The following is an 18,751-nucleotide window of genomic DNA, read 5'->3' as shown; positions in this document are numbered from 1 at the left end:
ATTTGGATAAATGCCAATGTTTCCAAATAGTAGAGAGCAAACACATAAAATAAGCATGTATGTACATATATACAAACAAATACACCATAATAGATCCCCCCCAAGCTAGCTAAAAGATGGCAAATACCCTAGGAGTACCACAGAGGGGAAGGCTGGCGGGTAATCCTGACTGCAGATGCATTCCTATCGGACATCTACATTTATGGTAGGTACAAAACTGTACTATGTCCTTCAAGGATGCATCTGCAGTCCTTACAAATGGGTAGAATACCATAGCCAAACTAGGGAGGAGGAAAAAGAGATTATGGTGTAGTTAGGATCCCTTGCAAAACAGCAGTGGCAAAACCTGCTCGGGATCTAGAGTATAAAGGTAAATTATAATGCTTGGCAAATGTATGCACGGAGGTCCAAGTAGCAGCCTCTATAATGTCTTTGGTAGCCACTCGTAAGAAAGCTGTGGTAGTGGCTGTAGCCCTTGTGGAGTGAGGCCTGATGTTCTCTGGAGTTTTCTTTCCATGGTAGGAGTAACAAAATCTAATGCAATTTCCTATCCACTTGGAGATTGTCTGTTTTGAAATTGGTTTTCCTTCCTTTCCTGTTGCATATGCTACCAGAAGCTGGTCAGTTTTTCTATTGCACTTGGTCCTGTCCAGGTAGTAGCGTAATTGTCTATGTACATCCAAGGTATGCAACAGTCTTTCTCCCCTGTTCTGTGGGTTGGGGAAGAATGTAGGAAGGTGGATAGCCTGATTTAAAGACACTCTGGATACCACCTTAGGCATAAATGTAGGATTTGTTCTCATGGACACTCTATCTTGATGGAAGATCAGGAAGGGTTGCACTGCCATTAATGCCTGTAGTTCAGAAACCCTTCTTGCTGAGGTGATTGCCAGTTTTTTATTTTTAGTATTGTAATTCTGCTGTTGCTGCTGGTTCGAAAGGGGGAAGTGTCAATTTTTCTAGCACAAAATTCAAGTCCCACGCTGACAATGGTGGTTTCCTAGGAGGTTTTACATTTTTAATTCCTCTCAGAAACTGCCTGAGCAGAGGATGTGAGAAGACAGGAGGATCCAAGCTGTATTCTGCTGAAATAGCTGATGCATGTATTTTGATGGAAGAATAGGACAGGCCTGTATGGAAGAGCTCTGCCAAGTACTCCAGGATGATGGCTATGTTTACCAGTGACACATCTTCTCCCTTTGCAGTACTTCAAATGAGATATCTTTTCCATTTTGCTGCATAATTCTTTCTTGTTGAAGGTCTGCGAGCCTCAAGGATAATGTCTTTAACCCTTTGGGATAAATTTGGGTTAATTGATCTTATGTAATGTTCCAGGCAGTCAGCTGCAGAGTTTTCAGGTTTGGATGCAGGATGTTGTAGTTGTTCTGTGTTAACAGCAATGGGATCAGGGGTAGTGTCCATATTTGTTCCCGAGACATGCTCCTCAGTAATGGGTACCAATGTTGCCTTGGCCAGTCTGGAGCTATCAGAATGATCCTTGGACGTTCCTCTTTGATCTTCAATAGCACCTTGTGCATCAAAGGAAGTGGTGGGAATGCATATGCTGTCAGGTTTTCCCAACTGAAAGATAGGGAGTCCACCTTCCAAGCAAGTGGGTGGTATGTCCTTGTGCAGAATTTCTTTAGCTGGTGATTGAGTGGGGATGCAAATAAGTCTATTTGTGGTAGTCCCCATTCTCTTGTGATGGCTTTGAAGATGTCCGGATGCAGCATCCATTCGTGGGCAACCGTGGTAGTCCTGCTTAATATGTCTGCTAGAATGTTTTCTTTTCCCGGTACAAAAATTGCTTGTAACTGAATGTTGTAGCTCAGAGCCACATTCCATAGGTCCAGTGCCAGCTGGCATAGAGGGTATGAATGTGTGCCTCCCTGTTTGTTGATGTACCACATAACTGTGGTGTTGTCTGTCCTTATCATCAACTGACCTTCTCGGAGAAATGGTCTGAATGACTGGATTGCCAATTTTACTGCCAGCATTTCCTTTAGATTTATGTGCAGGTGCAGCTGGTCTTGAGTCCATAAGCCTTGTATGCACTTGTCCAGCATGTGGGCCCCCCAACCGAGGTCTGAGGCGTCTGTCATGATGGTTTGGCTTGGTTGACTGTTGCAGAAGGGCAATCCTGTGCTTGATTGACAGGCCTGAGCCCACCATAGGAACTCTTGCTTCAGGCATGGGATTATTGGAATTTTGGTTTCTAGGCTGTGCTTGTGTTGAGACCACAAATTCTTTAGGTACCATTGTAGCTTTCTCATATGCAGTCTGGCATGAGGGACCAGAATTATGCAGGATGCCATGAAGCCCAGGGCTTGCAGTACTTTTCTTGCTGTTAGATGGTTCTGCTTTGTTAATGCCAAGAAGTAGAGAGGTAGTTGCTCTTGCTTTTCTACAGTTAGGAATGCCATCTGTTTTGATGTGTCCAGCTCTGCACCCAGAAAGGTTATTCTTTGGGATGGAATCAGCCTTGACTTTTTTATATTGACTGTATATCCCAGGGCTTGCAGCAGGTAAATGACTCTTTGTAAGTCTTCTGTTAGCTTGTTTTTGTTGTCCGCTTGTATCAGGCAGTCGTCCAGGTAGGGGTAAATTTGGATTCCCTGAAGCCTGCAATGAGCAATTACTGATGCCAGGCATTTCGTGAACACTCTGGGCAGTAGATAAGCCAAAGGGCAATGCTGAGAATTGATAATGCTCTGATCCTGCAAGAAATCTGAGGTATCTTCTGCAATTTGGTCGTATGGGGACGTGCAGGTATGCCTCCTTGAGATCTAGAGTTACCAGCCAAGACTCCTTGCCCAACATGGGAAGAAGTTGCTGTAGGGTCAGCATTTTGAATTTTGGAACAATGAGGAATGTGTTTAAAGCGGACAGGTCGAGAATAGGCCTCCATTTGCTCTCTTTTCTTGGTACCAGGAAGAGTCTGGAGTAAAATCCCTTTCCTTGTTCCATAGATGGTACCTTTTCCACAGCTCTCATTCTTAATAATTGAGATATTTGCTTTAGAGCTTCTGCCCTTTGAGTAGGTGGTAGGTTTGGCATTCCTCTCTTTCCTGGTAGAGTATGGAAATGGAACCTGTAACCTTGGTCTGTAGTTTGCAAAATCCATTTTTCCCTTGTGATGCAATGCCAGTTCTTTGAAAATAAGGCTAGCTTTCCGTCTAAGGGTGCTTCCAGTTGTTCCCTGGTAGGCGGTGCCAGAGCCAAGTCACTGTGATTGTGTTGTTGTAGTGGTGGTGGCTGCGTCTGTGCCTCGCTGGTTGTTACCCTGCCACTGGCGTCCCCTGTAGGCACCCCTGGATTGGTTTCTGCCTCTTGAACGCCTATTCCTGCCTCTCTGTGCTTTAGAGGAGTCCAGAAAGGACCAATTCTTGGAGGGCCAGTTCCTGCTAAACCTTGGAGGTTGAACCTGTAAGAAATCTTTCACTGTTTGTACAGATTTCGCCTTCTCTTCCATCTTTTTCAGTACCTGCTGTGCAGGAGAACCAAATAAATTGACTTTGTCCATGGGTGCATCTAAAAGTTTTGATTTGACATGGTCCGGTAAGGCCTGCTCTTTCAACCATGCATGCCTTCTGATGACTGTGCCAGTCATGGCTGATCTAAAGGAAGCCTCCAGTGCATCATAGCCACACTTTAAAGAATGGTTACTAACTTGCTGTATGTTATGTACCATTTCCTGAACATACTTCTTATCTAAAAATTCATCAGAGGACAGTTTTATAGTTAACTGGTCTAGCATAAATTCTTGATATTGAATCATATGAAATTGACAGATCAAAGCCCTAGCTGACAGAGTAGCAGAAGTGTAAACTTTTTTACCCCATCTCTCTAAGGACCTGGATTCCCTTTCAGAGGGGAGGGTTTTTTTAGCAGATGTAGTTGCTACAGCCTTAGGCCCCTGGGAGATAGTCTCGGGATCTGCAAAAGGAGCCTTGTATAAATGGTGATGAGTGTCTGGGACCCTGTAGAACCTATCGGGCTTAGCAGGGGCTGGAGGTAATGAATCAGGAGCAGTGCAAGCATCATTAAATGCATCATCTACAACAGAAAGAACTGGAGGTATAGCTAAAGGCCTATGCTGTGGCAAATGTAAAAAGGTTCTAAGCCTTTTCCTGGAGTCTGAGAAATCTTGGCCCTGCCACTAAAATTGTTCCCTCATAGCATGCAAGGTTTCCCCAAAGGAAAATTCCTCAGGTGGAGAGGCAGAGGGAATGGACTCTTCAGCATCAGAGTCTTCGTAAGGGGAGCAAGGAGCCTCTGGAGGGTCTGAATTTTCTGAGTCAACAGAGGAATCATCTGTAGATACTGGCTCTGGGGGCTCTGCTCTAGGCCTCTTCTCTGGAGGTGGATGAGAGGCCCTGTCTGGATGAGGCTGGGATCCACGAATTAAAGAAATAAGATCCTCTGCCAGAGAAAGCATATGGGAACTGGAGCTGGGCCTGTGAGAGGGAGGCTTAACAGGCACAGTTTTTGAAGCTTTAGCTGCTTTAGCCCTGGCAAAGGCCTTAATGGACATGGCTGCAGGAGGCCTAGCAGCTCCACGTGCAGGGGTTGAAATATCCAAGGGAATAGTGTCAGATAATTCCTGAGAAACTGCAGGTTGGATTTCAGAAGCCGATTCCACCAGGTTAGAAGAGGCCTCGGTAGAAGACATGTTTTCGGCTGGAGGAAGAACCGCTTGCTCGGTTTCAGCCGAAACCGAGACACTTGCGGTTGGCTTAACCGCGGTTTCGGCCGAAACCGCGGACCGCGAGTGTCGGTCCTTTTCCCTGCGTTTTTTGGTTATTTGTGAAGTCGGAGGATCCAACGGCATAATATAAGCAAAATCAGGGCCGAAAATCTGCTCAGCAAATTCCGACCGACGTCTAAGCGTCCGTCGGTTAAAAGAAGCACAGGCTAGACAAGCTGCTACGTCGTGGTCTGGGCCTAAACAAGGTAAGCAGTAAGAGTGGAAATCTTTATGAGGTATTTGTTTCCCACAAGTTAAACAGTTATTCACTTTTTCTGACATCAGCTGAGGCAAGAAAGAGTCCCCAACGGGGTACTTAGCTTTTTAGAAGTCTTCGAAGTTGTATTCGGTAGTAGTAATCTCTGGTTCTGACCGACCGGCACTTGCGAACAGCTTCTGCTTCGGGCGCCACGCGGCAAGAAAGACGGAGGAAAATGGCGTCGGCTGATGCCTTTATACCCGAAGAACTGCAACTATGACGTCGGGTGAAGTGCGACACCAGCCGAAGCCGGACCCGGACTTTGGAATCCGGCCGACCGAAGGGCTGCCTGACGACAGGACAACCCATTTGTAAGGACTGCAGATGCATCCTTGAAGGACATCAAACTATCCAACCTCCCACCCATCACCCTTGGAGTCCCCCAGGGATCCATTCTGGGTCCACTTTTGTTTCCATTTTCATTAATGCCCTCCATACGGCCATTCCAAAAGCTAACTGTATTCAATACGCAGATAACTATTTTGATTTGCTGCCACCTCCCAACCAGTATTGCAGACACTAATCCAAAGTACATTTAACATAGTCGAAAACTGGCTTTCTGAGCATCGTCTAATTTAAAATCAGAACAAAACAAACCTCCTACTTTTCACTCCCACTCAAAGGTACTCTGCATTACCCTTCTCCATTAAATCTTATAATGGTACAACAATTTCCCCTGACAATTGCACAAAACTTCTAGGTGTTTTGGTTGATAACTATCTTAAATTTGATAAGCATGTCAACCAAACTACCAAAACTATCAATAAAAAACTTGGTACATTATATAGAATTAGACCATTTCTTACCCCACCTGCTAGAATTGCCACAGCCTGCTCTCACTTACTCTCACCCCTTTTCTATGCCTCCATTATACTTACCAACTTAAACAAAAGTGATCTTAATAAACTTTCTTTCTGTTATAACTACATAGCTAGATTTGCCACTGGTACGCCTTATAGAACACATCATTGTAAAAACCTAAACTATCTTGGTTGGCTAGAGCTACCCAGCCTATTAAAGTACAACCAAATTATAATTGCTCATAAAGTACTTAACCAACCAGATAATACACCTGGCTCTTAAAAATACTATCTACCCCCAATGTAACTTTAGACCACTTCACTCATCTAACAGATTGGTAGTCCAAACTGTTAAATCCAAAAACTTTGCAGGAGACTCTCTGTTTGCCAATTCTGTTGGTAATACTTGGAACTCACTGCCTGCTGACATCACTCTAGAGACCTCCCTAACACAATTTAAGAAAAGTCTCAAGCAGTATTTTAATTTGCATTGGCTATACTCTTGCTCTAAACCTGACAAAGTATTTGGAAATATTTGTGTACTAATACTATTCAATCTGTTATTTTAAGGGTGCTATACCATGAATTTGTTAGATTGTATAACTCAAATGTCTAGACGGAGTCTGTAAACTTTGCTAAATGCGTATTTTTGACATATTCGCTTTTGTAATGACTTTTGGAGCTTTTCTCCCCGGGCCTCCTCTGAAAATGGACATGTACCCAGTCAGACTAACCCGGTCAACAAATGCAAACTAAAATAAATAAATTGTTAAAGGGAGCATATGGGTAAATCCTTTGATATCCAAAGATACAATCATGCAACTAATGCTTTTTGGAGAAAAATCGGGAGAAGGGACTGACAGGTTATCATTCTGAACTTCTTTACCACCAGTAATCTGATTAACCTCTTTCAAAGGTCCAAAGCTGGTCTCCATGGCTTGTCTTTCCTTGGTTATAAGAGTAGCTTTAATAAAAAAAAAACTTGCTCTCATTTTGCAAGGGGAACCTTCTCTCTATATACATCTTAGTGCTGATATGTACTTAAAATCTAGTCATGTCCAGGAAACCAGGTCTGCAGGGAAAAGTGTTCTGAACTCAATCTTGTAACCTTTGCTTATGAGCTCTTACTCAACACTCTGATCAGTTATAAACACAGAGTTTTGAGCAGAGAAAGTCCACTTCCTAGAAGGATAGGCGGAAATGGAAGGTGCTAATTGGACTGGACAAAGGACTACTCGCTCTCTGCATGAATGCATATGCTAGCCTCCTGCTTGAATGCCTACCTCAGCCTTTCAGCCCTCCACTGGTCTCTCCCAAACACCTTCCCCTTAAAATGCCTGATGCAAGACTAATTGTGATAAAATGGTCTCACAAAAGAATTTCAGTATATGAACAAGTTGTTAACTGTCAGGACTGTTCCGTCTTCCTCTTCCAGTTTCCTGAACACTTCCTAAGATGCAAATATAAAAAAAGCAAATCCTTATCCAGGGGGTGCACTTGGTAGCTACCCCACGACATCCAGATGCAATGGCTGTATTCTTTGCTATGTAAGCCACACAATGACAGGGCCTCTGGTCACTTCTTAAGCACATGCATTAACATCACATTTACATTTTATTATGTGCTTGGCTGATACTTAGGGTTACCTGTAGAGGTTTTGACAGGTTATGTTTAAAGGTAGAATCCAGAGCCTCAAAGCATGTATCTTCCCATGTGTTTTACAATGTCTCTTGATACTGGAAAGCATGTATGTCACCTCCTTAATGTCAGGATGGCAAGGGGCCAATCCTGTCAACGATCTGAACTCTGACATTAGGTAAAGTGTTAGTAGCAGAAACCAACTTAGATCCAAAAACATTCAGAGAAATTAAGGCAGGATCAGCCACTGGGTTTCATTTAAATGCTTAAAAAGTGCAGTTGTGTACACTTACTATAAATGTAGATGTTCGAGTGTATTCACTGTTGCAGTCATTACATTTGGGTAATCTGCTGGCAGATTGCCCTCAGTCGGCCTGAATTCCAAAGTCTTGGGTCCTGCGTCAGCTGTCGTCGTCCCTTCCCTGACGTCAGGTCGTCAGGGGTATAAAAGAAGCAGCCAACGCCATTTTCTTTCGTTTTTCTTGCCCCAGATGTCAGGTGCCCCATAAAAAGGGTAGCCAAAATTTATATGTATATATAAAATTACATGCAGCAATATAAACTCTACCTTCATCCACAAGCAAATACACCACATAGGTTGCATAAATCAGAGAAGGAAAGATAGGTTCCATCAGAAGAAAATGGGGGGATGGCGGGTGAGTAACCTGGACTGCAACAGTGAATACACTCAAACATCTACATTTATGGTAAGTGTACACAACTGTGCTATGTTCTCTGTGTTTCACTGTTGCAGTCATTACATTTGGGTAGATTTCCAAAGCTATGGTTGAGAGGCTGGAGCTAAACCACATTAGGAGCGGTTATGAGACCCTGCAGAACTGCAGTGGCAAAGCCTGCCCTGGATTTAGAGTAGAGTGGCAGATGATAGTGCTTTGTAAAGGTGTGCACTGAACTCCAAGTAGCTGCCTCTAAAATGTCTTTAGTTGTAACTTCCCTGAGAAAGGCTGCTGAAGTGGCTGCAGCTCTGGTGGAATGTGGCCTAATGCCTTTAGGCACTGGCTTGCCATGGTATAAGTAGCAGAAACGAATGCTGTGGCGTGTCCACTTTGAAATAGTCTGCTTTGAGATAGCCTTTCCTTGTGATCCTGCAGCATATGCCACTAGTAATTGCTCTGTCTTTCTGAAAACCTTGGTTCTGTCCAAGTAGAATCTAAGCTGTCTGTGTACGCCCAAAGAATGCAGAATTCTTTCCCCCTTGTTCTGTGGATTTGGATAAAACGTTGGCAGATGAATGGTTTGGTTAAGAGCCACATTGGTCACCACTTTAGGCATAAATGTTGGGTTAGTCCTCAGGGAGACCCTTTCCGGATAAAAAATGATGAAAGGTTCCACAGCCATGAGTGCCTGTAGCTCTGAAACTCATCGTGCAGAAGTTATTGCTCGGAGCAGAGCTGTTTTCCAAGATAAAAACTTTATATCAGCAGTAGCAGCTGGCTCAAAAGGAGGCAGGGTGAGTTTTTCCATGATATAGTTGAGGTCCCATGCAGGCATTGGTGATCTCCTTGGAGGCCTTAAATTTTTGGCTCCTCTGAGGTACTGTTTTAATAAGGAATGAGAAAAGTGGTGGCTCTGTATTGCAATGAGCTGAAATGGCAGAGACACGACTTTTAATAGATGAGAAAGATAGGCCTTTGACCAGCATCTCAGTTAAGTATTGTAAAATCTGAGGAATATTTGGCACAGCTGTATCTGTTCCTTGTGCCTGGTTCCAAGCATTGAATCTCTTCCATTTTCCAGCATAAGATTTTCTAGTACTAGGCCTTCTGGCTTCCAAAATGACATCAATGACAGCTTTGCTGAGAGGTATGTTTTGTATGACTACATTATCCGCCATGCTGCCAGGTTTAAAGTCCTGAGTTGGCTGTGCTGGATCTGATTGTTTTGCTACGACAGTAGATGCGGTACTTGAGGTAAGGTCCAAGCTGGGAATTGAGACATGCTCCTTAATATTGGGTACCAATGCTGGCAAGGCCAGTCTGGTGCAATCAGTATCATCTTTGGCTTGTCCTGTCTGACCTTTAGGAGTACCTTTGGGAGGAGAGGCAGAGGGGGAAAGGCATATACTGATATGTTTTTCCAGCTGAAGGATAGGGCGTCCACTTTCCATGCTTGTCTGCGATAAATCCTTGTACAGAATCTTTTTATTTGGTAGTTGTGAGGGGAGCCAAATAGATCTATGTCCGGGCATCCTCATTTCCTTGTTATCATGCTGAAGACTTGTGGATCCAGCTGCCACTCATGGGGATCCATGAGGTTTCTTCTTAGTTCGTCTGACAGAGTATTTTTCCTTCCTGGCAGGAATTGTGCCTGCAGATGTACTTGGTAAGTCAATGCTGTGTCCCACAAAAGTCATGGCTAGTCTGCAGAGAATATGTGCCCCCCTGCTTGTTTATATGCCACATGACTGTGGTTTGTCTGTCTTTATCAGTAGTTGTCCTGGATGAAGTAGGCCCTTGAAGGCTGTCAGGGCATTTTGAACAGCTAGCATCTCTTTTTGATTGATATGTAGATGCATTTGGTTTGAGGGCCATGTTCCCTGAATGCATCTTCCTGCCATGTGGGCCCCCGAGGCATAATCTGATGCATCAGTTGTTAGTGTCTGCCTGGCTGGGGGTAATGTGAATGGCTGTCCCTTGTTTTGGTGACAAGCCTTCGCCCACCATCGAAACTCCTGTTGCAGGCAGGGAATGAGAGTAATTATAGTTTCCAGGCTGTGGCAATGTTGAGTCCAAACACTTTTTAGGTACCATTCAAGTTTCCTCATATGCAGTCTTGCATATGGAATGAGTAGGATGCAGGATGCCATGAAGCCCAAAGCCTGCAGAATTTTTCTTGCAGATAACTGGGCCTTTGTAGCTAACATTTTGAAATAGGTAGTCAGTTGCCTTTGTTTGTTTGGCGTGAGATAAGCCATCTGGGCAGTTGTATTTAAGCTTGCACCCAGGAATATTATCTCTTGAGTGGGTACTAGTTTTGATTCCTTTTGTTGACTGTGTACCCTAGGCATGTTAGAAGTCTTTTCACAAATGCCTGATGCTGTAGAAGAATGTCCTTGTTCTCTGCTTGAATTAGACAGTCGTCCAAGTAAGGATATATTTGTATTCCTCTTTGTCTGCAGAATGCAATTACTGGTGCCAGGCACTTTGTAAAGACCCTGGGCGCAGTAGATAAGCCAAAGGGCAGTGCAGAGAATTGGTAATGCATTGAGCTAGCCTTGACTCTGAGGTATCTTCTGCATATTTGTCTGATTGGGACATGCAGGTATGCCTCTTTTAGGTCTAAAGTTACAAGCCAAGCATTCTTGCCCAGCATGGGCAGAAGCTGCTGCAAAGTCAACATTTTGAATTTTGGTATATCTAGGAATGTGTTCAGAATCGATAGGGCCAGTATTGACCTCCAGGCCTTGTCCTTTCCAGGTACCAAGAACAGTCTTGAGTAAAATCCTTGTCTCCGCACTTGCTCTGGCACTTGCTGAATGGCCCTCATGTCCATGAGGGATGAGACTTGTTTTTGTGCCTCTGCCCATTGATTTTTTGGCAGATCTGGCCAGCTGTTTGCCTTTGGCAGGGTATGGAAGTGGAACTTGTAGCCTTGTGACACGATATTTAGAACCCACTTGTCCTGGGTTATAATGCGCCAATTTTGAAGAAAAAAGTGCTAATTTTCCTAAGGGTGCTGCCAGGAAATAAGTGTTTGGTGCAGGCAGGGGGAAGTCATTGGGACTGTTTCCAGTAAGGTTGTGATTTGTCTTCTCCACTTTTGGAGGTAGAAGCACCCCATTGCTTTGACCTGTATGAACCTTGCGCCTGGGATCTGCTTCTAGGGCGTCTGGGTCTGCCCCTTTGAGGTCTGTCTGACACAGGATAGGACCAGTTCGTTGTTGGCCAGTATCTACTAAACCTAGGCGGCTGTACTTGTAAGAAATCTTTGACCGTTTGGATAGATTTAGCCTTGTCCTCCATTTTCTAGCACCTCTTCTGCCTTGACACCAAACAAAGCATCATGCTGTAAAGGTGCATCTAATAATTTAACTTTAACATGATCAGGCAAATTTTGTTCCTTTAACCAAGCATGCCTTCTAATTACAGAACCTGTAACTGCGGCCCTGCAGGAGGCCTCTAAGAATCAAAACCACACTGCAAAGTATGCTTTCCAACTTGTTCAGCTGCATGTAAAATATCCTGCATTTCCTTGTTTTCTGCACATTCAGAGTTTAACATTTTCTGTTTAAGCAATGCCATGAAATGTTGCTGATATTTAAGCATATGAAACTGACAGTTTAAGGCCCTTATAGCCAAGGTAGCAGATGTGTAAACCTTTTTTCCCCATCTATCCAGTGCCCTAGAATCCCTGTCAGAACGGGTAGGGTTTTTTGCAGCGGAAGCCTTAAATCCCTTGGCACCCTGAAAAATAGTTTCTGGGTCTGTAGCAGGGTTTTTAAAAAGGAATTTATGAGAGTGAGGAACCCTGTAATATCTGTCAGGCTAATAGGAGCTGGAGGCAAGGAGTCAGGGGTAAGGCTAGACTCCGAAAACACATCATCTACAATGTCTAACACAGGAGGGATGGCTAGTGGCTTGTGCTGAGGTAGTAACAAGAAATCCCTGAACCTCTTTTTAGATTCTGAAAAATCTTGGCTCTCCCAGTGGAAATGCTCTCTCATGGTATGTAAGGTTTCCCCAAAAGAATAGTCGTCAGGAGGAGAAGCTGAAGGTATGGAGTCTTCAGCATCAGAATCCTCATACGGGGGAAAAGAATATTCCTGATCAGAAGAGGAATCAGAAGAAATGGAAACCTGATCTGCAGATTCATAGTCAGTCTCTTGCCTAGGCCGCTTATCAGGAGGGGGATGGGAACCCCTGATCAAGGTAATCAAGTCTTCGGCCATTTTGAGCATCTGTTTTTTGGGCATGGAGGCCTGTCCACGTGGCTCTTGAGTTTGCTTCTTTGCCTTTGAAGGTGCTTTAGTCTTTGCCTTTGAAGTCGGTTTAATGTATAGATGTTTGGGTCTGAATACACCCTCAGAAGCCGGTGCCTGCTCAGCGGCACCCATCTGAAGGATTAGCGTCCGAGGCTCCAATACCTTGAGTTTCCACCGGCATGACCAATTCCACGTGGGAGTCGGTAGCAGCCTGCGACTCTAAAGTAGTGGTCATCAGGGGCTGCAAAAGCACCTCACTGAGAACCGGCGACGGGCTTAGGAGAAGCTTTGTCGTCGGTTTTGGGCCTCGACTGTCTTTCTTTTTCTTTGCATTTTTTGTGAACACCGGTAGTCAGATGGCTTTCTGATGACATTTCTGGATAATTAAACCTGCGTCCAAAGTAGTTTAAAGCAAAATCATACAGACGCTTAATAGTGCGTTGGTTAAATCTAGCACAAAACCGACAACCCAGAAAGTTATGATCAGGGTAGGCTTGCCACCCCTCCGTTTTTTTTCCGGACTATCAGGAAATCAAACTGATTCTCCGGTGGTCCGGAAAACACTGTACAAACTCCGGTATTCTGTTTCAAAAAGGAAACAGACTATCGGAGTTTGTAAATCGGCTGATTTACTATGCTTTTTTTTTTTTTTTTACAGAAAAGCATAGTAAATCAGCCAAAAGCAGGTGGCGGGAACGAAAAAAGAGGGCGTTCCCGTTGAGTGATGCTGTCGTGACATCACAAAATAGGAGGTATGTTGGCGGGAGAGGGGGTTGGGGTGGGCGGGGTTACTGGTGACGCGAGGGGCGTGACTTTGCTCCGGTTTTAGCCGTGAAGCAAGGTGGCAACCCTAGATCAGGGCCTAGGCAAGGAATACAGTAAGAATGAAAGTCCTTATGAGGTATTTACTTCCCACAAGAAATACAATTATTAACTTTTTCTGACATTGGTTCTGGAGCAAGAAAAAAGTTTCCCCAACGGGGTACATAGCTTTATAGAAGACTTCGGATCTGAAATTCGAACTTGAAAATCTCAGGAGTCAGTCGGCCTGCACTTGCAAACTGCTTCCGGCAACACGCGATAAGAAAGACTGAAGAAAATGGCGTTGGCTGCTTCTTTTATACCCCTGACGACCTGACATCAGGGAAGAGGCGACGACAGCTGACGCAGGACCCAAGACTTTGGAATTCAGGCCGACTGAGGACAACCTGCCAGCAGATTACCCATATGTAATGACTGCAACAGTGAAACACGAGCAACATCTGCCTTCAACCTGGTAATTTTTTTTTTTAGTTTTCTAGGTACCATGCTGGAAGGTCAGCCACTGGTGACATGTTCTCTGGAAACTAAACAAAAGGAATAATATCAGTGGAATTGGATTTCTCTATTCCTCACAGATCTAGATAGCATTTATTCAGGTTGGCCAGTTCAACTCAGTGTTTAAATTTTATGCATAATGATTTTAAAGTTTCTCAGGACTTGGCTCTGCAGCACAGATGGATAAAACGTCAAAAGACACAAACAGCCAGAGTTCAATTAATGGCTTAGAAGAGCTGGGCAGGAGTGAATGGCAGTCAGCACTAAATCATGGCACTCCCATCCTGGGTGTGATGTTCTCTCAGATGATAATCACCGTGCAAGCAGAGGTTTACAAAGTACTAGAAACAGTCAGGACCTGGAACATGGACTTTGCCATCCCAAACCAGTGATGGTAACCCTCAACAGTGTCTGGGAAGAAGCATGTGCGAAGCTCCACAGTGATGCAGGTGTCCAAATCAACCACAAAGCATCCTTATATCAGGGATATCAGTGACGGTACAAACCATCTCTACAGCTGCTTGGATGATAGTCCCTCAGGTTGGTTTTCACCTCTGTGCAGGAAGAAATGGGCTCAAGGCTGTTAATTGGCACAAAAAGTAAAAATTATAATGCTTTTCTGAAGTATATATTCTCACAAGCAAGTAAGGAAACAAACGTAAGGATTCAAAGTTGGTATCCTGAGTGGATCTGGGAATACCAAGCTTAATATTCTTCAGCAACATTTGAGTCAAAGGAGAGCTCCACAGATGGCTTTCTTCTTCTCTTAGAAGGAAGCGCTGTTAGAAAAGTAGAAGACACCCCAGGACATGGATTCTACACAATACTTCCATATAGTCATCCGAAAACAGTCTGCAGTCAAAACTTGAGGGGGGCAAAGGATGCACGCATTAGGCCTACCAAGTCCAGTTTGAAATGCTTGATCTGTTTAGACTTTCTGTCTAAAACCCATAAGCTCATGCCTTTCCTGTGATCTGAAGATTCATGCACAAAAACAGAAAGCCAACTGGGGAAGAGAGGCACCATGCTGTGCAAGAAACCCGACTGTCACCTGCAGGTGCATATGAACCACTACAGCACCACAACCTTGGGAGGCCTGAAAACACAGAAATTACAATACCCTACCACTGACCTCTGATACTTCAGACAGAAATATATATACAGGGGGCATCAGCATTAAGGGATGACAAAACCTGCATGTTTTAGGAATTCATGCCTTCAAAAGACTTAGTAGGATTGCAAAGGCCTCAGATACTGTTTGAAAGCTTTCATAACCAATTTCCTATCCATCTTTTTACAATGTTTAGAATCCCTAGATGAGGGGTCTCTGACCCAACTATGAACGCTGCAATCTCCAAAACAAAAGACAGTGTCACTACAATAGTTCCTTTTATTTTATATTAGGTTGCATATGATCTGCTTGAGGCCTGAGCACTGCTGGGTTAATTTTCCTGTCCTAGATCAAATTCCTTTCCAACTGCCTCCTCTCCCAAAGCTGGATGTATTTTGTTAATGCATTGAGAAGGCAATGACTCTCTCCTCACTTCAACAGTCTTTCTTCATCTTACAAAGTCAAATATTTTATTCAAACTATCAAAGTATGTATACAGAAGGAGACAATCTGTCTGCAGAATTAGCAAAAAAGCAGAACTGCTGGTGACTTTTCACAAAGGCTTTTGCCATGGAAAGATCTCCAGTTCAAACAATTAATCAGATAACCACAATATAGTAAAAAGAAATCAACCATAAATGAAAAGAATCCAAACTGGAAACTTGATTCAGGTCTGAGGTCACCTCCGAGGTTCCAACAGCACAGAATTCTGAATATTTTCAGCAGCAACAAAGAACTGAAGCAGGAATGGGCTTCTCCCTTTTATAAAATGTACAATGCCAGAAGGTCAATACAAGGACATCTGAAAGTTCAAAGTTAGTATGGATGGTCAAAGCTCAAACTTAGGATGGACTGTCAATTATCTGTAATGTAATTTCATATGTAACAAATCACACTGCAGCAAGGATCCTTACAATGAGCACAGCAATGATCCAATCTGATTACACTTCCTACAGCCACTATGATTTCTATTTCCTAAAACGTACTGCAATGTAATTTCTACTATGACATCCCTATCCAATCACAAGATCTTAAAAGACCACACATATGGTTAAAGGACATTCACCCATATGCTATGGATTACAGCCTTAATGTCAACTACAAACACATTGTAGGGCTACAATAAAAATGTGCGACAGTCCACTGAATACGGTAAAAATAAATGAAGAAACTGGACAACTTAAGGGGTGGTATGGCTGGTGGGATGATATGAGTAATGATAAAACCTCAGTAGCCAAAAGTATACTTAGACAACTGCTGAATGTTGGGCAGCCTAACAACTGACCACAGGGTATCCAGGTCACCCAGTGCACAGCTGCAAAGGCTGCTGAAGTGAGAAAAAGCAGCTTTGTGCAGCAGTCCATGGCTGCACACCTCATGAAACTTTATAAATAAAAAAAACACCAACATTTTGGAACTATTCTGAGCACTAGACTGAACAACAGTAAAGGATGGAGCACAGGTGACAGCCAAAGGAGTGGACTGCACTCTTTCTCAATTGGGAATAGAAATCTCACCACTAATAATGCAACTTATGTAACTGAGCTGGGCAACTGTGCAGTTCAGGAATTTGGAAATGTTCACTGTGTATCCCCATAAGTGAGAAAATAAGCTTTTAATATACTAATAATAAAGGATGTGCACAGACTGTGAACGTTTCTGGGGTATTGCAAAGGTCCAACAGACAAGGAAAGCACCACTGGTGTAACACAACTAGCCTGGAGATAAATCTAACAGGGGTTTTAATATGTTCATTGCCACAACCTTTTTCATATTAACAATGAACCCCCCCCCCTTTCCTGTTCTAAACATGTCTGAACCAAAGAGGAGGTATTTGCTCGATCATGAAACAAGCTAAAATTAACTTCCTGAGTAACAATGACACTACCTCTTAGCAAAGCAATCTTCCAAGTTTTCTATTTGTCCCATTAAAGAACAATTATGATTTATAACTGAATACTCATATTCTAGACAAGTACTTACCTCCACTAGCATACTCCATTACTAGATAAAGTGTTTTATCTGTTTCTATAACTTCAAACAGTTTAACTGCAAAGCAAAAAAAAAAAGTTAGCAAATAAGTAATAGCATAAATACATTGCCATAAACAATATCAATTTCTTACCATACCAGCTCATCTACAAAGACAACTTTCCATGATGGGTTCTATGGCTGTGTTCATCTCCAACAATCCACACCTTTTTATGGAAGCCCCCATACCTTGGGGCAAATGTACACTTGTAACACTACAAGTTCTGGCAATGAGTAAACCACAAACTCATTCACCCACCCTCAACAACTAAGTAGGGAGCACCATTATGCAACTCATAGATAATCATGACCTGGCACACAGGCTAACAACTGATATACAGTACAGCTATGTAATTCAACAACATAATAGTGGGTGTTTTAATAGATCACTGTTGCAGTAGCCTAAGCTATATGGGTCGCATCCTGCCAAGCATATAACCAACTGACCAGGTTATCAAAGCTAAAGGATACCTACCACATGCTCTAACTGCTCAAAAAAGTGTATGCAAAACACACCCAAAATGAAAGGCAATAGTCTAGAAAGGAAAAATGTTAGGAAATGTAAAACAAGACTAACTATATACACAGAGCATAAACGTCCACTTCCTGGCAGTGCAAAAAACAAACAAAGGGGCTAGAAAGAGGGCACATCAACTGCAACACTGATCTATCAGAACTCTACAATTGTGGTAAGTGTACATACACAACTGTACTATGCTCAGCATTAGATCACCATTGCAGTAGCCTAAGCTATTTTGGCAGACTTATTTAACATTTGTTGACCAGGACAGTCTGAGCTAAAGCCCTTTTTCAGCAGAGGCCCTGTGAGAAAAGATCCACAGTAAATTACAAGTTAGTAAATACAATAATATTATATTCGAACATTACAGGTGCAACACATTGTGACACTTCTATTTTACAAAGATTTTTGTTTGGACAGAGGTACAAAGAGCAGTAAAAATCCAGCCTAGTGTCATAGTTTAAATGAAGATAATAGCCTAGTGTCATAGTTTAAATGAAGATAATTACATAAACAGGAATCACAGATGCAATAATGTCCAAAGAAAAAAAAAATCCTACTGATAAATGAGAGTTAAAACAAAAAATAATGAAGACAGTTGTCAGTAAGGGAGATTTAATGAGAAGTTAAAGAGTGATCTATACGGAACTGAGGTAGGGAAACAAGATCAGAGAAAGGATTAGGCAATTAGTAAGTGGTCAAGATGGGAAGGGAAGGTTATGTGAGAAAGATGGTTGGGAGAGAATAGTGGAGCAGAATAAGGAATGATATGCTAAACGGGAGTAGATAAGGTACTTATCAGGAGAGTGAGAAAAGAGGAAAGAGTAGGATAGGGTAGAGAGTTCAGGGGGATTTTTACAATAACATGTCCAGGTAGTATTTAGGTAATCTTTTAGGGCTTTCTTGAATTCATGTGCCTGGTTTATTTTTCTTAGGGATAAGCGAAGCTTGTTCCAGGACATGGCCAGTAAGTAACTATAAAGTTTTTGTCCAGAAGAACCTTTGAGTTGGTAAATTTCTAGGTGATATTGATCAGGGCTCCTAAGTGGGGTGTGGAGGTGGACTACACAGGATATGCCAGGGCAGATGGAGGGTTTGTACAGAACAGAATGGACGATAGTAAGTTGAAAAAGTAGAAGATGGTGAGAGAATTCTAACCAGTTTAGGGTCTTGAGAGCAAGACAGTGGTGATATTTAGATGGCAGGTTTGAAGCAAATCTACCTGCTTTATTATAGGTAGTTTCAAGTTTAGTGAGGAGATTAGATTGTAAGTTAAGATTTGTGAACTATAGAAGAGATTAGGGAGGAGGTAAGCATGGGCGAGCCATGACTCATTTGACAGGAATTTTTTATTTCTATACAATAAGCCTAGTTTTTCATGTGTTT

General features: G+C 42.9%; 1 protein-coding gene across 7 annotated transcripts in view; it reads right to left on the bottom strand.

The window, feature by feature from the left end:
- MARK2 (microtubule affinity regulating kinase 2) overlaps positions 1–18,751 on the bottom strand; it is a 2,737,523-nt gene that overhangs the window by 1,758,936 nt on the left and 959,836 nt on the right. For all 7 annotated transcript variants that reach the window (XM_044075616.1, XM_044075618.1, XM_044075619.1 and 4 more), the window contains exon 5: positions 16,798–16,863. In XM_044075616.1, coding sequence (XP_043931551.1) covers positions 16,798–16,863 — 66 coding nt within the window. The remainder of the gene's footprint in view (positions 1–16,797; positions 16,864–18,751) is intronic.

Source organism: Protopterus annectens, chromosome 6.part1 (genome assembly GCF_019279795.1).
Source record: "Protopterus annectens isolate FY-2018-M chromosome 6.part1, PAN1.0, whole genome shotgun sequence".
Taxonomy (NCBI): domain Eukaryota; kingdom Metazoa; phylum Chordata; order Ceratodontiformes; family Protopteridae; genus Protopterus; species Protopterus annectens.
This window is presented reverse-complemented; position numbering and strand designations above follow the sequence as displayed.